General features: G+C 45.8%; 1 protein-coding gene across 1 annotated transcript; it reads left to right on the plus strand.

Annotated features, from left to right (window-relative positions):
• Positions 1–7,758: 7,758 nt before the first annotated feature.
• LOC136955398 (collagen and calcium-binding EGF domain-containing protein 1-like) lies at positions 7,759–23,453 on the plus strand. The gene is made up of 11 exons (XM_067249096.1): positions 7,759–7,871; positions 9,064–9,144; positions 18,400–18,452; positions 18,735–18,869; positions 19,260–19,397; positions 19,998–20,134; positions 20,272–20,395; positions 20,484–20,623; positions 20,778–20,813; positions 21,053–21,088; positions 21,329–23,453. Exons 1-11 carry the CDS (start codon positions 7,759–7,761, stop codon positions 21,515–21,517), a joined length of 1,182 nt encoding a protein of 393 aa, XP_067105197.1. The 3' UTR covers positions 21,518–23,453.
• Positions 23,454–24,050: the final 597 nt, after the last annotated feature.

Here is a 24,050-nt window from a genome sequence, read left to right on the forward strand (position 1 = left end):
CACAAGGCATGAGAATAGTTATATGGAAACACTTGGCCCATTGTAGCAGAACACATGCAGCATCTGCTTCAAAGGACAGTGAATGAATGTCAGATTTTTGAACTGATGTTGGAAGTCTCTAACCCCCATACGTACTTTCTTCTTCGTATAATTCACCTTGGGGAATCGATGTATCAAAGTCTCTAACCCCCATACGTACTTTCTTCTTCGTATAATTCACCTTAGGGAATCAAAGAGCTTTTCTGAGGCGTGCTGTGAATAATAGGAAGTCTAGCTGGAGTCTCTCACAGGTGGTCTGGTCTGCGGTCCAGCCTGTGGTCTCTATGCACCTTTATATCTTTCAGCTTCAGTTAAGCTTCATTGTTTCAGACATAGTCCCCCAAACTTTCAGAGCAGGCAAAGTGTTCAAGTTCTGACCTTTGCCTTCTGTTGTAAACTTCCCCATGTGACCGGTTAGTCTCGAATCACGGCAGCATCACTGCTTCCTGGCTGTCTGCTGGGAGTTGTTCCTGTTGAGAAGACCCAGATCATGAATGTGGTTCAGCTCTGCTTAGCTCCGCTTCATGTTTTGCACACACAGTGATGACGGGTCACATCACCTCTGAGTTCAGCTGACACAAGGCCTCTCCTCCTCTATCTTTGGTACCAGTCCAGCTCCCAACCTTAGCAACTCTGAGCCTTTAGCATTTCACATTTACCGCCAGCTGCCAGCTGTACTTTTGAATTGTTCCCTCTACCTGCATACTGTACGTCATTTATTGTTAGCTGCTCACAGCTAACAGAGATGCCTTAATTTTAGCTACTAACCACCAAACATATGACAGTATCCATATAGCAGTAACCACTGTCTGCCACGAGAACTCCGGAAACTTTAGCACATTTTCAGCTAACAGATCTCCTTTACTGTTCACAACTGTTAAAAGATTGCTAACAGACCATTAGCCACTGACAGCAAACCGTCCTTTAGCGGGGGCCCTCAGCAAGGCTGGGCTCTGTGCGTCACCTCAGCTTTGTTTTCCTGCCAGGGGAAATTAATAAATGGGTCCAAAGAGACGGAGTAAACAGATAATGGGAGTCATATGATTTTGTGACAGTGATGTCATTAGTAGGGAAGGGGGGGGGGGGGGGGGGGGGGGCGGGGAGGGTTTAGGGATAATGTGACTACCAGAATCGCCTCGTCCAACAAAGGCACACCTACTGTGTAGCTTTAGTCTATCTCCTCTCCTTCTATTTTCTCCTTTCCTCCTCCTCCCCCTCCTCCTCCTCCCCCTCCCCTCCTCCCTTCCTCTCCTCCTCTCCTCCTCCCCTCCTCCCCTCCTCTTTTCACCTCACACACCCATGGAGTAGGTCACGGTCTACTGTGAGACCACACGTACTCTTCTTCTTCCGACTCAGAGCTGTATACGTCTGTCTGCCACAAGGGAATTTAAACATCGTCCGATGGATGTTTACCTTGAGTGAATACTACAGACCATTCTCTTGCCAGAAATGTGCAAATTACATCCCTGTTTGGTTGTGCACTGCCAAATCCTCTGGATTTCTATCCTCGCTCTCTCCGACTGACTCAAAAATAACCATAGCGAGCATAATACAGGTCATGCCCTTTGCTTTCATCACTTGAGTTTGTGGTCAAACAGATGAAATAATAGACTACCCACTGTAATACAGGTTTGTATTCTTCATTCGTTTAGGAGGTTTAGCACCCACTAGAGCTCATTCACAGTAACTGCCATATCTCCTCTCATTTGGTGTGTGCATTTTTAACAAGATATTATGCGTTCATGCTATGCCATTTTGCAAGATCGTATTATACTGATGGCTACACCAACATTGCCCCAGATCTCTGCACCCTGCCTTCATCAAGACCCATTCTGAATCCAAATGTTTTTTTTTACAAGGATGAAATAGTCAAACCAAACATTTACACAGAGTGATTAGAGGGCTCCACTTACGCACGGCCACTGTCCCCATCTGCTCTTACTTACCCGTAACTTTACAATTTACAGAACAACTGCTTCTCACCCATTTCCAGACAGCCTCATAGCCCTATATAATAAACCCAGGCTCTTTAAAGACTGTAGGATTTATTTGTAGCCTGCGGTCCAATTTGTTTGGAATTTGCTTGCATTACTGGGCACACATATGAGGCTGTTCTGCCTCTGTCAGGGCTCCAACGCATGACCTGTAGGTCTGTTAGGGCATGAGGGCTTAGCCCCTCTTCAGTAGAAAGACAGGAACATTCAGGGCCTGAGGGTCTCTCTGGTTCACTGAAATTCAGGAGCGTTTCAGGTCTCTGTCGTAATAGGAGACCTGCACAGTCAAAGGAAATTGCAGCCTTTCAGGACTGGATGCATGAAGGTTTATTTGAAGGATAATAGCATTGATCAGAGCAGAGGATAGGGGCTTCCTGTGACTGTCCTCCCTATCCCTAAAGAGGAAGAGAGAGGAGCGAAAATTTGAGGTCGGGAGAAAAATAGAAACATGAAGAGAAAAATGATGGGAAATGGGGAGAAAGAGTGTGCTTCTCATAGCTGGGACTGATGGCCTGTCATCGCTAATCATTTCCTCTATCTGATTAGCCTGTGGTCCTTGGAGGGGGATTCATAAGGAGCTCCTCTCGTTCATTTTATTAAAGCACAGCGATTAGTCCGAGGAGCCTGCTGGTGCTGTGTGGACAGAGAGCAGGCCTTGGCAGCGGGCCAGCTGCTAAAACTGCTCCTTCTCTCTTTCTCTCTCTCTCCCTCTCTCCCTCCACATCTACCTGTCCACATACCCTCTCCTACCTTTTTACCGAAGCATTTAAGTAATTTTATCTCAAAAGGGTTTTCCTACTTTTAAAGTTGTTTTCTCTCTTGAACAGAGATCTTATTGGGATTTTTATTTTTGTTTGAATTGTTTATCACTTGTATTATTGTTTTTATTGATTTTATGTAAAGCACCTTGAGCTACAATTCTTGTATGAAATGTGCTATATAAATAAAGTCTTACTTACTTACTTACTCTCTCCGTCTCTTTCTCTCCCTCTCCCATTCTCATTATTCCCCTCTCTCTCTCTCTCTCTCTATATATATATATATATATATATATATATTTCCCATCCTCAGCTTCCTCTGGGACATTGTCACCTCCACACTCAAATTATGGGACGTTGGAACTATTTCCTTTGAATGGAAATTACATGATAAATATCCCCCATGTCGAGCCTCGTGTGTGTTCCACCACTTTAAGCACCTGACCCCCTCCTCTACCCTCCACCACCCCCTTCCCCCGAGACTGTACAGTGTAAGGGAATGTTTCTCCCAGCCGAGCTGTGGTGAATACAAAACTATAAGGTCTAATCCTTTGACAGAAGTTCCACATGATCTTTTCAGAGCTCCTTGATTCACAACTCCCTGCGGGGTATTCAGTCTGTCAGACCAGTTTTCCATTTAGCTTTTTTGCTACACCTGGATGAATGATACTTGAAATTAACACTAGATTGAAGATGTGTGAGGATTGAAGAAAATCCTTTGTCTGCCGTTCGTCTGCACTCGTCTCTCTTCTCGAACTTTGAACTTCTAATTGTTTTCTGCAAAGTGTCTTTTTGGCCTTTATATGTGTCCTATAAGAGACCCTGTAGACTAGAGACTATTTACAGCACTAGTTCCTGCTTTGCTGTTCCTCTGCTTGTCTCTATGGTTTCAGGCCAGTGAGGTCAACCGTAAGGTTGGCGGCACCACCGCAGGGGAATTGAGAGGGAGACACAAAGAGAGAGTGTGAGTGAGTGAGAGAAAGAAAGAAAAAGAGAAAAAAGAAAGAGACTAAGAAAAAGAGAGAATAAGAGGGAAAGAGGTTGTTTTTGCATCCTTTGAGGTCATGGCCTTTCGAAGATGCATTCCAGTCCCTCTGAGGTTCGGTGATCCCCACTGATGACTGCACACACACAAAGTGAGACCTTGCCGCCTGACCACCACAGAGCTACTGTACTGTATGTTCTCAGGCCCTTCTGCAGATGTTCCACTCAATACACCCACAAGGCCTGGACAAAGCTGCACTGTATTGTTTTTACCGCTTCAAATGTGCAGGGGCCCCAGATGAGGTCTGAGTCATGTCAAAGCTCTTCCACCTGAGAGGCACTGGTCTCCACTGCTCTTGTGCACCTGCGAAAGAGCAGAGGTACTGTCCTGCTCCCCTCCTTCTCCTCCCCTCCTTCCTCCTGCCTCTCCCTCTCCCCCTCCCCCTCCTCCTTGTCTCTCCCCTCCTCCTCTTTCTAACCTTCCTGCTTCTCCACATAAGACTCCCATGCTGAAAAAATTGGAGGAACATGTGAAGAAGGTGCATATGTGTGTGTGCATTTGTGTGTGTGTGTGAAACTCTAATTATACTAAGAGGTGGCGTGAGTGCGGGTAAACAAAGCAAAGCAGCCCCTTGACAAGAACCTGATTCATTATGTTATTACAGTTTGTTCTCTGAAAGGCCAGACCTCAGGGTACCCCATATTCCAAACAGAGACCAAAGGACAACTCAGAGTAGCCTACCACACAAGGACAAAAACACTGTGACTTACTGCTGAGTCAAAACCATGGTACCAAGCCACAGCACATTCCCTCCCAGTCACTGTGCAGGTTTTTGGCTGGGAGCACACTCCAGACCCCTATCAAAGCCTGTACAATTGCAGAAGCGAAGTGTCAATAAATCAAGATTCGGGGAAAACAAAGGAAGGAGCGCAGCCCCAGCTGGAAGCCGTGGAGCAAAACAGCAGGAGGCTTGGGGAGGATGACCTACAGTAAATCCAACTCAAGTGTAAGTCCCTGTAGTGGACTGGTTCAGTCTTCTCTGGATTTGAGAAAATCAACAAGGGAAAGAAAACACCTACATTTCACCTGTTTTTTATTTCAGAGGTGATGCCCTTGCTTCATAGTTGTTTTTATTGCCATGTCTCAGTACAGTAAAGGACGCCAGTTTGGGCCTCTTAGAGGTCCAGAAATGAAGCCAATGCTACTCGAACCTCCAATCGTGTGTAAATGTGTCAGTGAGTCCCAATCATGTTAGAGGAGAGCATCTACTGTATAGTAAAAGCCCAGTTTGATCGAGTGAGGCTAAGCCCACCGCCTCAGTTCAGCGTATTTTCTTGTCCGTCACCGAGATGAAAACCCGATGTGAACACTTGCTGGACTCTGCTGGAGGTTGCATCCAAGGTCGTTCTGCTTTTGTTCGTTCCAATCAAAAACAATGTCCGCTTCAGTTGAGCTCAAAATGTTTACTAGTTAAGCAAATGGTTTTGAACCGTAAGCAGCGATGACAGTGATTCATTTGGAGCTGTCAGGTGTTTGCCAAGGGGCTGGAGTCATACTGAGGCGGGCTCCTCGCCGTCTCCAAGCGACTCAACCACAAACACTAAATAGATTCATTGCATTCAATAGTTAGTGCAAAAGATGCAAGACACAAAGGGAGGAAAATGGCAAGCAGGCTCATGCATATATACAACCACACACACACACACAGACGTGCACACACACACACTATCCTGGCTGTATTTCATCCACTGACAGATTTGGACAGGGCTGTTGCTATAGTACTATTGATGGCACAAAGAAACATAAATCAAATAGATAACTGAATCGACTGACATTAATGTGAAAGGGCTGCAGTAAGCTATTCAGTCCAGCTTATGTTCATCTCAGTAATGATGTGTCTTGTTCCTCAGTGTCATAATGAGAAGATGGAGTGGGAGGACATTGGAATTGGCCGACCGACCTACTGTACATTCCAGAGGACAAGTGGATGAGCAGTATACTGGACTAAGGGACTACTGGATGAATGTAGTGCACTAGGAGACTAGGGCACGAGGAGACTAGGGCACGAGGAGACTAGGGCACGAGGAGACTAGGGCACGAGGAGACTAGGGCACGAGGAGACAACGGACGTTGATTAGAGAGTCGTTTAGATCTTGACATTGTATCCATGCAGTGCAGACAACCATCAAGCTGAGAGAGAAGACACAATGGTGTTCAGGTGTGCAACAACAATGACAACAACAACTAAAGCTACCTTGACCATCTCCGCCATTTCTGAAGCGATCTTGGAATGTTGTCAGAATGAAAATCGCCAGTTTCAGTGAACATGACCAATGTGGCCCCAGCCCTCAATGAAAAACACATTTTCTAAGGGTTTTGTTGTATGCAGATTGACAAACACCAAATAAAGAAAACAAAATGTCAGTGGAGTGAGGAGCTGAGCTCCGTGGGAACTTGAGAATGGGTGGCTTGTGTGGTCAAAATAATGACCTGGAGACTGCCATCTAAACAACTGCTTTTCTCTGAGGTTCTTTAATAATGTTTCTTTATATATTTTATACATTTATTTAATTTGGAAGGGAATGTAACATGAGGAGAGTGAGGCAGCAGTTTAATTCAGTGTGTTAGGCAAGTAAGGGGTGGGGGAGCAGTGAGAGGGTGGGGAGGGGTTGGTGGGGAGGTCTTGATGTGATTCATTGGTGGAGAATGAAACCAGCTGTTGCTATTGACTGGTAGCCAACAAAGCCACTTGGGGAAATGAAGTTCGAGAAGACAACTGAATGCGGTGTTACCTAACATCCATGCTGACCATAGGCTTACTGACTCGCTGGCTGGCTGTCCACTGGGGTTGGATCACTTTGCACCCCTATCATCGTGGTAAACCTCTCTCTGTCTTACCTCAAATATTGCCCAGTTCTGCATGCCATTCTGTCTATGCCATTACCCCAAACCAGTACAACCACTGTGAGAACAAAGGCCGCTCACAAGAAAGGTTTCAATATGATGCACAGGAACACAACTTGATGTTTAGATACAGAATGCTTGATTGTTCTGCAATTTTATGGGTCTTCTAAAAGTTCTTAGAAATTATTCAAATTTAATTTATTAAAGGGGGTTATTATTAAATTGTATTGCTATATTATGTTATTAAAAACATAATCATGATAATATTTTTTATATTATATTATATGTTAGACAATATGCATTTTTGTGGACACACCTCTGTGTTGACAAGTTTCCCAGCACCATTTTTTTCCCAATCCTTTATATTATTCTAATTTATATGATATCAGGAGCTTGCCTTGCAATGGTTGGTATTTACTACTCTGGTAGTCAGGTCATGGTGAGTAGGCTAAGTATGGTTCGATTATCTGGCAAACTACGTTCAGAGGAATTTAGTTTATTACATTTTTCAAAATTACATAAACGATCAAATTGGCCTAAAAAATAAATTTCAAAAGTTGAGAAGTTGGGTATTAATTCAATGTTTAGCAACCAATTATCAACCTAGTATGGACACACTTTAGTGAGATCGGAACAGAGATGCTAAAAATAAAAACGTGGATGCGACTTCGTTCCACAAGAGGACGATGTAGAGGTATGTCTACTCTTGTCAAACTGTTTTCTCTCCGCATAGTCAGCTCTTAAAAGCAGGAATGTAGGCTAATTCCGCCGGGGATTAGTGAAAGGACTCGCGCGCATCGCGACTCATGGCTATAAACCCATCTAGAATCGCTCGAGGGGGTCTGATTCAGTGCGCAACAGTTGGGACGGAGCTGCGTAATTCTGTGCCACTTATAAGCGCACGCTCTAAGTTACATTGAGAGTCTCATGTGTTTGCTCTCAGTTTATGATTTCTCTTTAAAATCCGCACAAGTGCGTCACTGACAAATGAAAACAGATCACGTATTTGGAGGCCAGCGACGTGTTTGATCTCAAGTCATCAAACTAACGTAAATCCTTCTGTCTCAAAGCGAGGGACATGGGTAAACTTTGCTGTGCGACGCTCTTACCATTCGTGACAATTTGTGTCATTTTTCTTTGGGAATCTGGAGCCAGTTCTATAAGAACAACATTTGGCGTAGACACGTCTGGGTAAGTTGCGCATTCTTGGACCGTTACAGAACAGTGTTGGCAATATAGAAAATAAAAAGTTTAACTGATTCGTAAAATTAGGCTACTTAGATTCAGTCAATGTTTCACGGGAACGGTTGTCATTCCAATCACCTGTTTATTATGAACGACCTACTCAACAATGTAATGTCATAAGGTAGAAATGTAGCCTAAAACTGTTTACAACAATGTCTAAAGAGAATAAAACGTATTTAGTTTCGTCGACACAATTGTTTACCTGTAGGCAAAACACCTACAATATCAAAGTAGAGATATTCAAAGGCATTGCTGAATTAGGTATGGGCTATTGCTAGTTTGGGTTTAAAGGAGTTCCAGACAGCGCGTTCGTGCGCTCGCGCCCTTCGCAACATGTGATACACGGGAAATACCCTACGCTAGGCTACACACAAAAAGAAGGCAAACCAGTGAGTGCTCTCAATCATTCGCGGTACAGCGAGCCAAAAGACATTTACTAGTAGACATATGATAGATCAAATTCATATGCCTAAAGAGAGTATCTCAGTCGGCGGGCATATGAGCAACGGGCTTATGCAGTTAATTATCTAATGGTGTCACGCCGACCCATTTGAGCATATTTAATTTCTGTACAGTAGCTTCATAATATATCCATCCTATATATATATACATATTTTTTCATTTTATTGACACTAAACCGCCATGCATCTAGAGATTGAAAGCATCAATAATAACCGATTAGGCTGCCAGCTTCATAAGGCACAATCAAGTGTATTCCATAACTTTAACGTATTATTATTCTGACTTCATTTCTTTTATTACTGTTATGGTGCCTTGTTGCTGTGCAAGAGAAGGCCATATGGGTTTTATGAAAGTAATGAGAACTGATATGTTGTCAAATAAGATTGAAGACACACTATACCATGCTAGACAATGTGTAACGCATTATCTTGATTTTGTGTGTAAAACTGCTTTGGGATGTTTTTGCCCTGAGAAGTTTCCATTACGTAAAACGCAAAGGTGGTGAAATATGGATGCATTTGTGTTCTTTTTAATTATACCATTTATATTTGATTGGCAGGGCATGTTGAAGACGGCTGTAATATGCTTTTCGTTTGACAGTATATTTTCAACATGACCATATAGCAGCTAACTCCCTTACTAACCCTTATCACACGTGTGTTCTTCTGCCTGAAAGGGAGGGGTGTCCTGAGAACAAGGTGTTGACGGTGGAGTACCCATGTGTTAAAACCGGCGGCCAGAATGGCACCTGTCTCAGGTAAGAATTGCCCTCCCGCCCTTCTTCCGGATGCCATTTTCCTTTCCTGACTGCAACCAGGTCCTCGACTTTTCCTCTGTTCTCCTTTACCACTCCTCTCTTTCACTCCCCCTATTCTCTGTCCTTTCCTCCAACTCAGAATACTTGAGGAGAGCACTTAAGGTTGCACTCATCCTCAAAGCTGTTCCCTGATACGTGTAGACATAGTGAATAAGGGGGGCAGTAAAAGAGGTACGGATTTGAGAAATGACTTGATGCAGCACTGATCCCCTCTGAATCTGTGTGTTGCTCACCACACCTTTCCCAGAGCTGGACCCAGGGCTGGGTTCAGACTCTCCTCTCCTACAGGGCTGGGACCAGGCCCCAACGTCTGCTCTGTGTCAATGTCAGCCTCATGGTTTACCAGGCCTCAGGTCTCCTTCAGTGTCTTGGCTTCAGACTGCTCCTGAAGTGGGGGTGGTGAGGAGTTTCTCCTGGCTCGTCTCAGAGAGGTCCTGGTATGGAATCTCCCAGCCCTGCTAGTTCTCATTATCACCATGATGGCCGTGCACAATAAGGAGTATAGTCAGAGCATGAACCAAGGCTGAGGAGGGCAGGGAGTCCTGCCAGGTCTCCGATTCTCTCTTTTTCCTCTTCATCTTAGCAGGGGAAGCTCAGAAGGAGATGTTGCTGTGGGTGAGAGAATCCATGCCAGCATTCTACCCCAAGACAGTGAGGATTCTCTCCTCCCCTTCCTTCTCTTCCTCTTTTTTCTCTTCCTTTTGTTTTCCTCTTGTTTGTCTACACCCTCCCCTAAAACTGAAAGGTGAATTATATTATTCCTTTCCTTTTGTATGTTTGTTTCTCACTGTGGGAGGTCAGGGCGAGCAATGCCAAGCGGAACCCGCAGGGAGTTACCCAGACCCATTTACTATCTAAAGGTCTCTCTTCCTCCCTCTCTCTATAATTCTCTCTCTCTTCTTCTCTCTGTCTCTCTCTTCTCTGCCTTTGTCTATATTATCATTGTCTTTGTGTTTTCTTCGCTTGGCAGAAACGTTGATGAGTTTACAAGTCCTCTACTCGGTTGCTCCCTCCCTCGCTCCCTCTCTCCTTCTCTAAGTGCTCTCAGCTGTGTATCAGGATAGGCTCTGCAGTGTCGATAAACTAGTAAACGACTGATCCATGTGTGTTGTTCAGCTCTAAACACCCTCCACAGCCAATTGCTCCAGAGAAGGACAGAAAAGCTGCATGCTTTGCTGAGGGCCTCTGTCTCACTGCAGAGCAACCATAGGGCTGCCCTGTGAAGACAGACAGATGAGTGTGTGGACGCATAAAAGATCCAAGCCAACTATTTGGGGGCTGGACTAGTGGACCCAAGTGCACAATACAAACAAAGGATGAGGAAGTCAATAAAAGGGCTATTGAATGAAGGATTGGGAGGGAACTGAAATGGAGGGCAAGGCAGGAGGGATGGGCAGGTTGGCAGGGCAGGTTGGCAGGGCAGGTAGGCACAGTTCGCAGAACGGGCAGGGCAGGTTAACAATGATATACAAGATTATAACAATAATACAGAGCAGCCATGAACAAAGCTAACATGTAACAACGATCTGGCACTGACTGACAGGCAAACCGGGGTAGATATTTTGCAAGCTGATGATGAGAGGCAGGTGTGTAGACTGAGGGAGGGAGGAATGATGTCATTGTGAGCCGGAAACTGAAACCACGCCCACCACACATACACACATCCACAGACACACAGACAGAGAGAGGGAGAGACTTGCTGCTAATAGGATGTGGAAGTTAAGGGCGGGACACCAACAAAACAGGAATCTAATAGATTTTGCTTTCCAATTTAAGTTATTGTTCATAATCTGCTACTTGACAACAACCCTGTCTTGCTACATCAATTGTAGTGATACATTGAGGGAAAGATGGATGGATGGAGAGATGGGGGGAGGGAGGGATGTCGGTGTAAGCTAAGGGTCTGAATCCATGTCTGTTTTCACTTGTCGGCTTGTCCAAACTGTTGTTTCAGTACAGTTGCAGGGGCGGTCCCAAGAGGACTGGAGAACTATGTTTAGATGTGGTATAGACGTACACTCAATTCTTTCGCACGCACACACACACACACACAAACAAACACACTTCCGGGCATCATATTCCGGAGTATGTGGTTAGGTTGGGGCGAACACTGTTTTAACCTCAGGTCCCATGACAGAGAGAGAGTAAGAAGGGAAACAACCTTTACTGTTGATGATTTTGAAATATGGTATCCAGAGAAACCTCTACGATGAGTCATAGTGAGTTTGGGAAGTATTGTCTGTGAAATTTCCCTGCAAAAGGTCCTGATATGATCATTTGCGTCCTGGCTTTTTCCTGTTCGCCTGCCATTTTTGAACTGGAGATGGATTTCCAAGCATCTTACAAGTCATGCAAGAGCTCTCACGGGGGTGCTCTTGAATGAACTGACATGAACTCACTAACTGGGCTTGACACACACATACATACACATACTCGCTATCAACTAAATAAATAACACAAATGTGCATAACGTGCAGATTTAATCATATGCAATCACAGACCACAGATTTAGAGTAGAACCGGCTTGTCGTAACTCATTACACTGGTCCGACCCACTGCTCTGCTGTCCAATGATATGCCTCCGTGAGTGTGGTCACATAAGGAACACCCAAGGCAGGACACAACCAACCCCCCCAACTGCTACCTTTCAACTGGTCTATCACTTCTCCATTTCTCTCTCCCTCTCCTTCTCTCTCTTCCCCTCTTTCGTTCTTGTCTCGGGTGTCATTGTCCCTTTGAGAGTGGAATTTGTGTGTGGTGTGTGTGGCAGGCGATAGTTTCAGCCATTAAAACTCTGAGATAACAGCAAACAAGAAGACGCAGAGTCTCGGCCAGCAGGGTCAACAACACCCTGACACTTTCACTGCTGCCCCTGTTGGAACAGCGCATGTTCCAGAGTATGTGTGAATGTGTGTGTATGTAAGTGCTCCTAGTGCATTAAAGAGATTCTTTTACGTGGTGGTTTTATTCAATGTGCTGCATATGTGTGTGTGTGTGTGCATGTGTTGAGTGTGTGTGGAGACCATGAAGGCTCCAGAGGAGAGGTGAGAGCCAAGGATAATGCAGTAAATCCATAAGGAAACAAATAAAGAGAGCAGATGAGAGGGGGTCGAAAACTCTGGAGGTACAGCTACTGACCCCCAACCTCCCCCCCCCCCCAACCGATACACACATACCATACACCGAAACACATGCACACATCGCTTCAGATCAACAGGGTCTACCGGGGCCGGCAGTAAACAAAACAGGGACATGACAAGGCGGAAAAGGAAGAGGAGAAGGAAGAGAAGGTGGAGTAGAGGGTTAGAGGAAGAGGAGGAGGTAATATACTACAGGGGGAGGTGGAGGGGGGCCATATCATTCGATTCCAAATGAAATAAATCTGGTCTCTGGCAGACGGTGTGTCCCTCACGGTAGGGGCATGCCTGGAGAAGAGAGAAGAGGTCTATAAACAGAGCAGGAAAGGGATTCGCAGTGGGGAGTGGAGCTCAACAGGTCAGGCCCCTGGTTTTTACGGGGCCTTCATTCAGAGCTCCCCCCCATGTTAACCGGTGGCCCATACTGTAGCTGGCTGATGTTGGGGAAATGCTGAGGCCAGGCAGTTGAGGTAGACTGATGGATTTAAAACCAGGATGGTCGTGTAAGAAAGACTGTCCTCTCTTTCTTTCTCTCTCTCGCTCTCTCTGTCTCTCTCTCACACACGTCATCCCTTTAAGTTTTCTTTATCCTCTTTCTCCCTCGCTCTCTCTCTTTCTATCTTCTTTTTGTCTCCCTCCCTCCTTCTGTGAGTGCGCTGTGTTATCCACCTGGCTGCCGTCTGTACGGTCTGGCAGACACACAGACAGGAAGTTTTCCTCTCCCACGGCCCCTGAGCTCCCCGTGGAGGAGCGGAGAGACGCTGCAGAGGACAGAGGGAGAATGAAGAGAGGGAGAGAGAAAGTAAAGGGTCGGAGGACAGGAGAGAGTGCACTCACATTCCTTTGTCTGCAGTGGTTGTAAAAGCAGAGTGCTTTTCTTTAGCAGGTGAGGAGAAGCAGGCCCATGTGTATTTGTGCGTGTGGGTGTGTACGTGAGTGTGCGCACGTGCATATGCGTTTGTGCGTGTATGAGGTGTGTGTGATGAATGTGTTCGTGAGGTAGAAATATTGGGGGGTGTCTGCGTGTGTTTGGGTCTGATGCGTGAATGTGTTGGTCTGTGTACGTCCATGTGACACGCTATACAGCAAATCTTTCTGTTTAACACGCAGCACATAGTAATTGCCTTGATGTGTCCTTCCTGCCAATCACTCTGTGAAGAGATTGTCACTAATACACTTAAAAAAGAGCAAGAGAAAAATTTGGTGTTTAAATGACTTGTGTCAGAGTCCCGAATGAAAAACAGACAGGATCTGAGATAACAAGGACCAGATGCCTCAGGTTGTGTGTCTGTGTGTGTGTGTGTGTGGTCGGGGGCAGGGTAGTTGGAGCACAGGTTCAGCAGTCTAACAGCGGTCTGGTCAGATCAGCCCAGTGTGGACAGAAGGACCTCAGCATCCCAGCCCCTTTATTATGCTTCGTTTACTGAAGTTCAGGCACATCTCTTGCCAAAAGCGCGCCTGAAGTCATGACGTTTTCCATCAGAACAGCTCATTTAGCTCAACTCATTGTGAAAGGACGATTCATCACCACATGTAAGTCCATTGGGTTCCTTGAGCAAAACACCTCTCTCTCCTCTTTCTCCCTCCTCATTCTCCATTCTCTCTCCTGGTTTTCTTTCTGTGTGTTTTGGATGGGGATCAAGACTGAGCTGTGGGAAAAGAAACCTGTTCATTTTTCTCACACTTGTAGTTGACACAATAATCTATCTCAGCAATGTTACCCCCCCCCCCCCCACTTCTGACGTATCATCACGTCAGCCAACGTCCCCCCTCCACCCACCTTCCTGTGATCCTACTGTGCATGGCCTGTACAACACCCCTCACGTAGGAAGTGGTCTAGTTTAATCATTTACATGGAATACTGATTTTATATTCACCTTCATCGTCCAGTCATATTTTTGACGTCTGATGACCCTGTACCTCAAGGGGTCTTTATGGGAACATCATGTTGGTTCATACCTCATGTTCCATAGCCCAAGAGTAAGTGTGCTGTGCCCCTTCTATGGTTGTGGGCTGTCACAGTTCATACCTCCGCCTAAATAAATCACCTAGCCATTGATTAGAGGCTGGCTTGCCGGTGTGTGTGTGCTGTTTGAACTCTAGGCCAGCTGGATGTTATGGAATATTTGTTTTTATTTGACGTAATATAAAAAATGAAGCGTAAAGGAACATTTGCAGCCGCTCTGATGAGACGTCACGACCTGGATCAGCATATCTCCAGGGAATTCTCTATCCGAATGACCTCCAGGTTGTTCTCATCTGATGTGGGGAGGTTTTGAAAGGTCTTCAAGGCTTATCAGGTCGTTACCTTGAGTGGTGGTTAAGAGGTTTGGTGTGATGTCAGCGTATCGTCCTCCCTAAGAGGATGTCCACCCGTCGCCTGGTTTCCTGCCTCTGACAGGAGAGCCGTCATCGTCATTAGAAGTCATCTGTCATTGGTTAGGCCACGTTGCTTCACTGTGCAGTCTGGCCCTCCTCTCTCTCTCCCCCAACTTTCTTATTCTTCAATCTCTCTTTCACTGTTTTATCTCTTAAGCCATTTCACTCTTTTTTTCCTTCATTTTTCTCTCTTCCTCCATCTGTCCCTCCCTCTCCCTCCATATCATTATTGACTGTTATTAGGGACCAAATGACCCTAACCTCCCAGTGGGTCACATGATTGTCCATCAATGGGGCTGAGAGGGGTCAGAGATTGAACATTCCTGGAGTGACACCAGAGCCCTATGGGGTCAGAGTGGCTAGAGGGCCCTGAATCTGACAGTCTGGCAATGGGTTGAGGTTGGAACTGAGGGCTAGGAACTGGAACTGGGGCTGAGGCTGTGACAGGGCTAAACTAGACACTCAACAACACACTTTAAGGCAGTGAAGACAGAAACAGTAGGAGGTAGTAGGAGAACAAGAGGGGGTGAGATGGAGGAGCCTGTCTGTGCCTGAGAGGGAAGTGGGGCAGACCTCCTGAGCTCTCAGTCAAAGGCCCCTCTGTTAGAGGAGGGCTCTGATGTGTCCCCAGGGGGCCCGGCCCCTGGAAGTGTGCTGCCAGTGTAAATAAACACAGAGAGCACACACTCACACTCACCAAGCTAACACCTCCATATGTGTGTGTACTCACATGGCCAAGAACAGGCACTTACATACTAACACCCTTACCTGGACCGGCACCTCAGCCCAACACCTTCACACCTCCCAACAGCGGGAGGCGGAGGAGAATAGAGGCTCATATGCTGGTGCTGTTACTGTGACGCACAGGGACTGACACCTTCTAAGGTTTAGAGAGACAAAATCAGACAGCAGCGATTCCACAAAGGCTCAAGCATGTGGAGACGGCAGAATGTTCTTTTACGAGAACGATGAAGCGATTCTAGGAACAGCAAAGGATGGCTCGCGCCGTGTAAACAGATACAAACATCAACACTTACTGCTCATTTTATGATGTCTTTTTCTCATTCTCTCTCACACACACACACACCCACACAAACAAACACACGCGTAGACTCAGACAGCGAGTCTCCTGTCTCGTTGTTTTGAGAGGGCAGCGACCTTCACCTAGGTCTCTTCCTGTTCTTCTCACAGGACAGCCCCTCTCCAGGGATCACCAGCTCACAAACTGACACGCAGGCTGTGCCTCTCTTCCTCCACATCTCTCCCCATCCTCTTCCTCCGGCCCTTCCTGATGTCATCGTCTCCCTCCCTCGTTCCCTGCACGCTGCCGTTCCTCCCCAGTTGCCATAACAACCCCACAAAGTTTTCTCCAGTCTCTGAGGAGTCTGACAGTTGGAGCGTTTACATACAGGAGACGCTACCCCCTGACACGTCACACAAACCTCACCCCCCCTTTCCATCCACTCCTCCTCCCCTCCTCCGCCATCCTCCTATTTCACTCAATTAAAAAAAACTTCTCTACAGCCAAGGGAGTAGCTTTCTGGTTTATGAATTATATTCTTAACACGTTGTGACTGTAAACCTATTTAATGAAAGCATCATTCTTGTTATTGCGTGAGGGGGTTCAGTCCATGGAACCCTCTGCTTTCCAGACTTCCAGACTGTCCTACTCTTTTCAGAAAGGGGAAGAGTAGGGGGGGGCACTATAATGAATATCCCTCCTTTGTAGTGAATTCCTGCCGCGAACGAACAAATAAATCACACCAGCCCCGGGTAGAAAACAATAACATGGTGTGCAGGCCCCTGGAGGGAGACCCCTGGCTAAAGTACATAATCTGCTGTGTAAAGTGATCCGGGCCCGGGCCTGGTTCTGGATCCTGTCTCACTGGTCCTCCCTGTAGTTCACTGCTGATTTTGGCAGCAGCACCTCCAGCCCAGGCCCTGTGTGGCCCCTCTCTGTCCCCCCGCCTCCCCCTGCAGGTAGCCCCTGGGTCACCTCCAATCTCCAGGACTCTGGATGAGGGGGTTGTTCTGATAAGGAAGCCCAGTGAGAGTGCTCTGAGGGCTGGCTTGGTAGAAACTATAGTCCCCTGGCACTGTCAGTGCAACATTAACAGAGCTAGTCCAGATCTCTTTTACCCTCTCTTAGATTTCAAGGTCATACCGTTCAGGGAACAATTTGGAAGAAATCCTCAAAGGGTCAGGAAGCTGGCATCCAAGCAGCAGTGTTGATAATGTGAGAGTGGTATAAGGAAACTCTAGTATTCTCTATTTGTTGTGTGTGTGCCTGTGTGTTTGTTTGTGTGTGTCTCACAGTCAAGTGTTTGACAAGTCTGCCAGTGTCAAAGATCACTCTCACTAATAATATGTGGCAGACATTAACAAGCTGTAGCCAATTACTTGCCAGTACCCTGGCCTTTGGCACACACACACACACACACAAAGGCAGGGTGAGAACCAGCCGACAGGACAGTGATGGAGGTTTAGCAGCTTAGCAGTTTGGCCTTATAGGCCAATAGATCCCTGTCCATCAACAGACAGCAATCCCTCCCATTGCAAAACAATAACAGACAGGTCACCCAACCTCTGCCAATGCTCTGACCTGATTCTACAAGACTCTGTAGAACCAAGAGCCTGTCTCATTCATCAGAACCCCCATCAAGTGAGGATGTGTGTGTCAGTTTCTGTGTTTGTGTGTGTCAAAATGACTGACAGATGGTCTGTTGATGTTTACCAGGATACTGACAGAGATTATTCTGCCTTAGCCTTCTCCACACCTCTCCACCTACGGCTCAGACAGGCTCCACATCTGCTCCACATTAGCCCAGCTTCTCCTCCCTGGGCAGAGACGTGAGAGAGAGTCCCTTGGTTAGGCACAGAGGTGGCCTTCAGCTGCCAGACCCCACAAGTCCCCAGTTCTTGTCCCAGATCCAGACCCCCCTTCACAATACTATAGGCTGTAGATTACCCCTCATCTGGCTTTCATCAAAGCCCTACCAGACCTGTCCTTCCCTGGGTTATTTTTCATTCAGGGGAAGGGGAGGAGAAGGAGGACACGAGAGGGGAATCCGGACAGGGTGATTTAGGGTTATGCTGCATGGAAGCTGGAGAGGAATAAAAGCAACTTGTCGTCTTGAGAGCGTTACGAATGGAGCACTGTGCTAAATTCTCCCTGACAAGAGCGTGCAGTCCTTGGGCATTCTTCTTTTTTTTTCCACCCCATACTCGTCGAGGTCGGCAGCCCTGCTCTGTTTCGGTTCCGTGGTTCCGTGAGCAATCCGGTACCCCTGGTTGTTTCCTCTCCACTGTTCCCGTCCCTAATCCCTGTAACATGTGGCGGGTTGTTGTGTCTGGCGCTGCACCTTCCTCCGGCACAGCTGTCTCCTGGCTGGACCTCGAGCAAGTGGAACCAGAGCGGGATGTGAACCCGTGGACAGGCATGAACTGGCTGAGCCTGAGTGTTAGTGCAGGGGACAAGGGGGGTGGGGGGGGGGGGGGGAGGGGGGAAGGGGGTAGGCAATGTTGTCTGATTGAAGACAGAGTAAATCGTAAAAACAGCATGGTTCCACCATGGTGATGAACTCTGTCAGAAGGACAGCTGACTCACTGCGTGCTGTCCATCTGGTGTGTGTGTGTTGTAATGATTGTCTGATGTTGTTTCTCTCCTGTTTGTTTGCAGGAGGAAATGCTGTGAAGGTTTCAGGTTTGTGATGGGCCAGTGCATACCTGAAAGTAGGTAAAAAAATGACGCCTGTTTTTCCACACACAAAATATATCTGTAACCTTCGTTATCAAATATTGGCCCTTGATCAAAAAGTGTTGTCTGTCTGTTCATCAACATTAACATCTGTTCTATGGATAGATTTCATGTTCCACACAATGTTAAATGATTCTTTGTGAACACTAGAGGGCAATATTACTCCACTACTCCTAGAGTTTGTGAGGTCAATGCATTGAAAGCTAAGTGATAAACTAATGCTCTTCTTTGTGTCTGTGTGTGTTTGTCTTTGGAAGGTGTTGATGTGTGTGCTGGATCGCCCTGTGAACAACAGTGCACAGACAATTTTGGAAGGGTCGTCTGCACGTGTTACCCTGGTTACCGCTTTGACCGGGAGCGGCATCGCAACCACCAGAACCCCTACTGTCTGGGTCAGTCCACTTCCTGTTTGTCTCTGATTGGATGTGTCATTGGACCAATTAGGACTAGCTACAGTTTCCTACAAAAAAATCACATTCACCACATGAAGCTTCCTTCGTTGTATACATTTTTACAGTTTAGTCATTTAGTAGACGCTCTTATCCAGAGCGACTTACAGTAAGTACAGGGACATTCTCCCCGAGGCAAGTAGGGTGAAGTGCCTTGCCCAAGGACCCAACGTTAATTTGCACAGCCAGGAATCGAACCGGCAACCTTCTGATTAATAGCCCGATTCCTTAACCGCTCAGCCATCTGATATACTCTATATATTGTCTGAATTGCATGCCATATGTGAAGCGTGTCAGACATGATGTGGCTGCCTTCGTGTGTTCCATCTGCAGACATAGATGAGTGCACCGAATCCAACGGCAGTGTGTGTGACCACGAGTGTGAGAACAGCGTGGGCAGCTTTCTGTGTGCGTGTCACACTGGCTACATCCTTGCACCTGACCGGCGCTCCTGTATTCCAAACCACAACTGTGAGTCTGAGCCCAAAGGCTTGTACACAGCGGTACACATATGGTATCTGTGATTATAGTGTGTTTACGTGGGTGTCTACCACCAGGGGTGGCAAAAGTAAAAACATTTATGAAAAATATATTTTCGACTTTTCAAAATATTGTTTTTCCAGACCTTTTTTTTTGGAAAATATGTTTTCAACCTTTCAAAACGTTTTTATCAATTATTTTTTCAACCTTTCAAAACTTTTTGTCAAATCTGGTTTTCAATTTTCTTTTTTCATTCTTTCAAAACTTTTTTTCTTAACTTTTTTTCGAAAATATTTGTACAACATTTTTTTTCCACACACACAGTGAAAGGACAGGAGAGGAGAGAGAGATCATGCCACCAAATACAGATTAAAACTAAAGTAACAAGACTGTCTTGAAAATGTAAGAAGTAGAAAGTATAGATATTTGTATACAAATATTTAAGGAGTCAAAGTAAAAAGTGGTCAGAAAAATAAATAGTGAAGTAAAGTACTGATACCAGAAAAATCTACTAAGTACAGTAACAATCTTGGTCTACCTCTTTACCACCCTGTGTATTTGAGAGTGTTCCTGACTGTGTGTCTTACCCAGTGAGCTCCCCAGGGAAGTCAGACACCTTAATGAGCGCAGGCTCCTGCTCCTTCACCTGCCAGGACTTTGTCACCATGAGGAACAGCCTACTGCAGCTCAAACTGAGGCTGGCCAGCAGCACTCAGCCACCCAACCAGGTACACTCCCTGTATGACCACACCCACTGTATGACCACACCCACTGTGGGACCACACACATGCATTTTTAGTTTTTATTGTCACCTAAGTGGATGACCAACTGGCTTTATTGCACTGGTGTGTGTATGTGTGTGCAGGGGATGCTGTCCTATGGCCTGGCCAACAGCAGTGACAAGCCATCTCCTGGGAGGGTGGGGAAAGGGCCCGACACCTCTGGGCCCTCCGGACCCCCTGGCCTTCCAGGGTCGCCTGGGGTCCCAGGTAAACGGTCCAAATCTCTCTCTGTCTCTCTCACTAACACACACACATCAGTTAAGTTATCAAGTCCTCTCCTGTCCACGTTTACCAGGACACCCAGGAGCTCCAGGGGAGAAGGGGGAGCGGGGGGAGACGGGGATGCCAGGGCTACAGGGACCAAGAGGGAACATGGGGCCAATGGGCCCCCAGCCTGATCTGGAGCACATCAAGAGGGGCCGCAGGGGGCCGGTGGTAAGATGACAATGCTGCTTCTCTCCAGGAACACTTCTCATACACATTAGCTGAGGTCAGCTAACAAGTGTTGTTTGCCACAGACAAATAAACCACAGATATGACAATCTGATATCATTAACTGATCATATTAACTGTTGTTTCCATACTCCAGGGGCCACCTGGTACAGCCGGAAGAGATGGACACAAGGTCATTATTTATCTCTCATTTCCACGTGAAATAACACTATGTCTGTGCATACATGCATGTGTGTTTGTGTGGATGGTCATAAACCTTGTTAATACATAACTTCTACCTAGTAAATGTTTATAAAGGTATTAACTGTAACATTAACAGTTTGGCGTTTCATGCTAGACTGAGAGGAGGCCTAGTGTGGAGTTATTGTTGGAAGAGACTTCCTATTTATGATTTTATCCGTTCTTCCTCAGGGAGATAGAGGAGCCCCAGGCCCCAGGGGTCCACCTGTGAGTCTGCACACTAGGCTCCCTTCCAACCCCGTCAGGACGTCATACATACAAACTGCTGTACACAAAGCTTTCAAAGAAAAACATGATTACAATAATATTGTTGTCCTGTTTGTTCCATGTTGTTTTTCTAACCCTTATTAAGACAATCTAGTCGTTCAAAGGCAAGTTGAACCTTAATGTATTAATAGAGAATTCAGAGGAGCTGTATCTGAAAGAACACCTCCCGTCTCTCCTTAGGGTCCCCCCGGCTCCTTCGACTTCCTACTTCTCATGATGGCGGACATTCGCAATGACATCATTGAACTCCAGGAGCAAGTGTTTGGGAAGAGGCGAGGTATCTCCTTGGACAGCCCACCAAACTCCAGCGGGGAGGCAGACTTTATGGACCGGGGCTCTGGACAAGGAGAGCTCAGGCTCAAAACCTGACACCTAGGCAACTAGGTCACCTGAGGCAACTGTCAATCACACAGCCATGGGGAACCAGTTTTAGCTCCTACGGAGCATAAGACAATAAGTGAACTGACTCCTGTTGACTCCAGTGAAGCTTTGTCGCTACACACAACTATCAACTGTCTCCATGCCTCAGGACTGTCTGATGTTTAGAGACCTCATCTCTGCTTTCCCTTTGTCAGAGACAACAGACTGCAGAGAGAAAGAGAGAAAGGAGCTAATACAAAAGAGGACAGAAAAAAAGATACAAAAGAGCAATACTACCATGTATTGATCATTATTATATTTGTACATAGTTCTTTGCATATTACTAAGTGTTTTTTTCTCGTGTGGAGGTGCTCGCTTGGATCATAAGCAGGTGTGTGTGTGTGTATGTTTGTGTGTGTGCATGTGCGTTATACATGTGCGTGTGTGTACCCATCTGTGTGTAGGCCTTGCATCTTAATTTAGTAAAGCAAAGTGTGCCACAGGCCTTGAAAACAACTGCTATTCAGAAACAGCATACACAATGAAATCACACATTCCAAAAGTGTAGACATATACTTGTAGTGATTAAAAAAGGGAAATGGAATGAATAAAACACAAAGGTCTGGCCAGCTGCCTGGTACAGGGTGATTTTCCTCAAGTGTGAACAGGCAGTTACAATTACTACAGACAAACACTTTAGTTCTGTTTTTTGTGCTTTTCAAAGAAAATCTTTTGACCCTCATTAAGTCAATGACAGTAATTACTTTACTTATTAGATACCACATTGTCACCAGTGGAGGGGGCTAAGCTACAGAAGATGAAGTTGCACAGGCATGGGACTGTCTTTGGTTCAGTGTTTTGGCTCTGTGTTTTGACCAGATAACAGAGAAGGTAAGCATGGCGAAATTTTGACTGGAACATCACCAGAGTGTTGACCAAACTCCTGTTCATAAAGCGAAGAGAAGTTAATCATGTCAATGCGTATGTAAAACATGGTGGAACAGGGGTCTCTGGGGGGCTAACTGCCCCTGAACTATCGCGTGTTTCTTGCAAATTATCTCAAGTGTAGGTATCAGGGGTCAGGGGTCAAATGCTTTGGCAGTGACAGCTGGAGGGATAATTACAGACCCTCAGTGTCAGCCAGTCTGAGCTCGCTCCCACCTATAATGACTGTGCACATGGATGAGCCCAAAATATGTTCTGTCTGAAAAATCACAGATATTTGCTTGATCTATGGAGAGGTGCACGCCATATACTCATGACTTTTCTTTGATCAAGACATAGATGTACACTTTTCAGTTCTCCGGATCCCTTGTTGTTGATAGGACAGGTGGAAGGGCGTGTCTGTGTGTTTGTGTGTGTGTGTGTACGTGCGTATGTGTGTGTCTGTCTGTCAAGTCTCTCACCTAACAGCTCCACCCCCTACCGTGCAGTTGCGGTTCCCAGTACAGACGTTGCTAGGAAACCTGGGATCATGAAAAACAACATTAAACTATTTGAGAACTATGTCAATGAAAGAAAAGAGAGAGAGACAGAGCCACTTATCTCACACCTTGTCATGCAATTGGAGATTACCTGATGGCTCCATAGGGAGGCAGTAGAGAGGGTGTCACATGAGTTTCTTCTGGTTTAACAAGACTACTGCTGTACCAGTGGTTGAGTGCAATATTACACAGTGAATGGTTGCTAGTTTTTCTGGTAAAACAGACAGAATGAGCATTCTCGTTCTCTTTTCCCTATTTGTAATCAAATAACAACTTGCTGAATTTAATCTTGTCAGTTAGCCATAGTAAGCTTTCTAGAGGCTACAATCCGTTAGTCATGTGGATAGCTAGCTAGCTCTTGATGGCCTCATCATATAACAATAGGTTGTAGCTAGTTATCCTTGACTCTTTGTCCCCCATGTTGCCCTCATTTCATGGCGATATGAGAAATAAAATGTTAAGTGACGAAGTGGAGCCTGTTGCCCAGTTTGTTTTATGAGATCTGTGAGACAACACATTCACATGTGACACTGCATGTCCCTGGGTCCTGAGCAATTCACCCAGTAAATGTCAACTTCATACAATGCCTGGTTCTCGAGATAATCACGACACAGACTATACAGATTATATACAGACAATACAGATTTTTGCCCATATGTTTACATGCACTCTAAAACAGGGGTCCCCAAACTTTCATTCATCATTGTTCCTTTCTTTAATGTGAGGCCAGGTCGGTCTGTAACAGAAAATTACATGGGCCGTAGTGACTACCATTATTATTGTGGAGATTTTATTATGATTTTAAATGTATTTATTATGCTAGATTTGTTTATTATTTTGTTATGCACCAAACATCTGTACATATCAAGGGATATATAGCCTATTAAAAGATCATTATTACTATCGTAATTACCTTTTTTCCTATTAATTGCTATTGAAATCAAAACAGTGACTTACTTATGCATAAGAATCTTTTTTTTATTTTTATAAATGTTTAAAAAGAATGTCTCTGGCATTGTTCAGAGGGCCGGTCCAAATGCGTAGGCGGGCCGTATTCG

The sequence above is a fragment of the Osmerus mordax genome, chromosome 13 (genome assembly GCF_038355195.1).
Source record: "Osmerus mordax isolate fOsmMor3 chromosome 13, fOsmMor3.pri, whole genome shotgun sequence".
Classification (NCBI taxonomy): domain Eukaryota; kingdom Metazoa; phylum Chordata; class Actinopteri; order Osmeriformes; family Osmeridae; genus Osmerus; species Osmerus mordax.

What these genes read in the sequence shown, in the direction of transcription:
- LOC136955398 (XM_067249096.1), top strand. Translation starts at nt 7,759, where the DNA reads ATGGGTAAACTTTGCTGTGCGACGCTCTTACCATTCGTGACAATTTGT. An exon ending in TTTGGCGTAGACACGTCTGG is followed by an intron (nt 7,872 to 9,063) that starts GTAAGTTGCGCA and finishes TCTGCCTGAAAG; the next exon opens with GGAGGGGTGTCCTGAGAACA. An exon ending in CTGTATTCCAAACCACAACT is followed by an intron (nt 19,398 to 19,997) that starts GTGAGTCTGAGC and finishes TGTCTTACCCAG; the next exon opens with TGAGCTCCCCAGGGAAGTCA.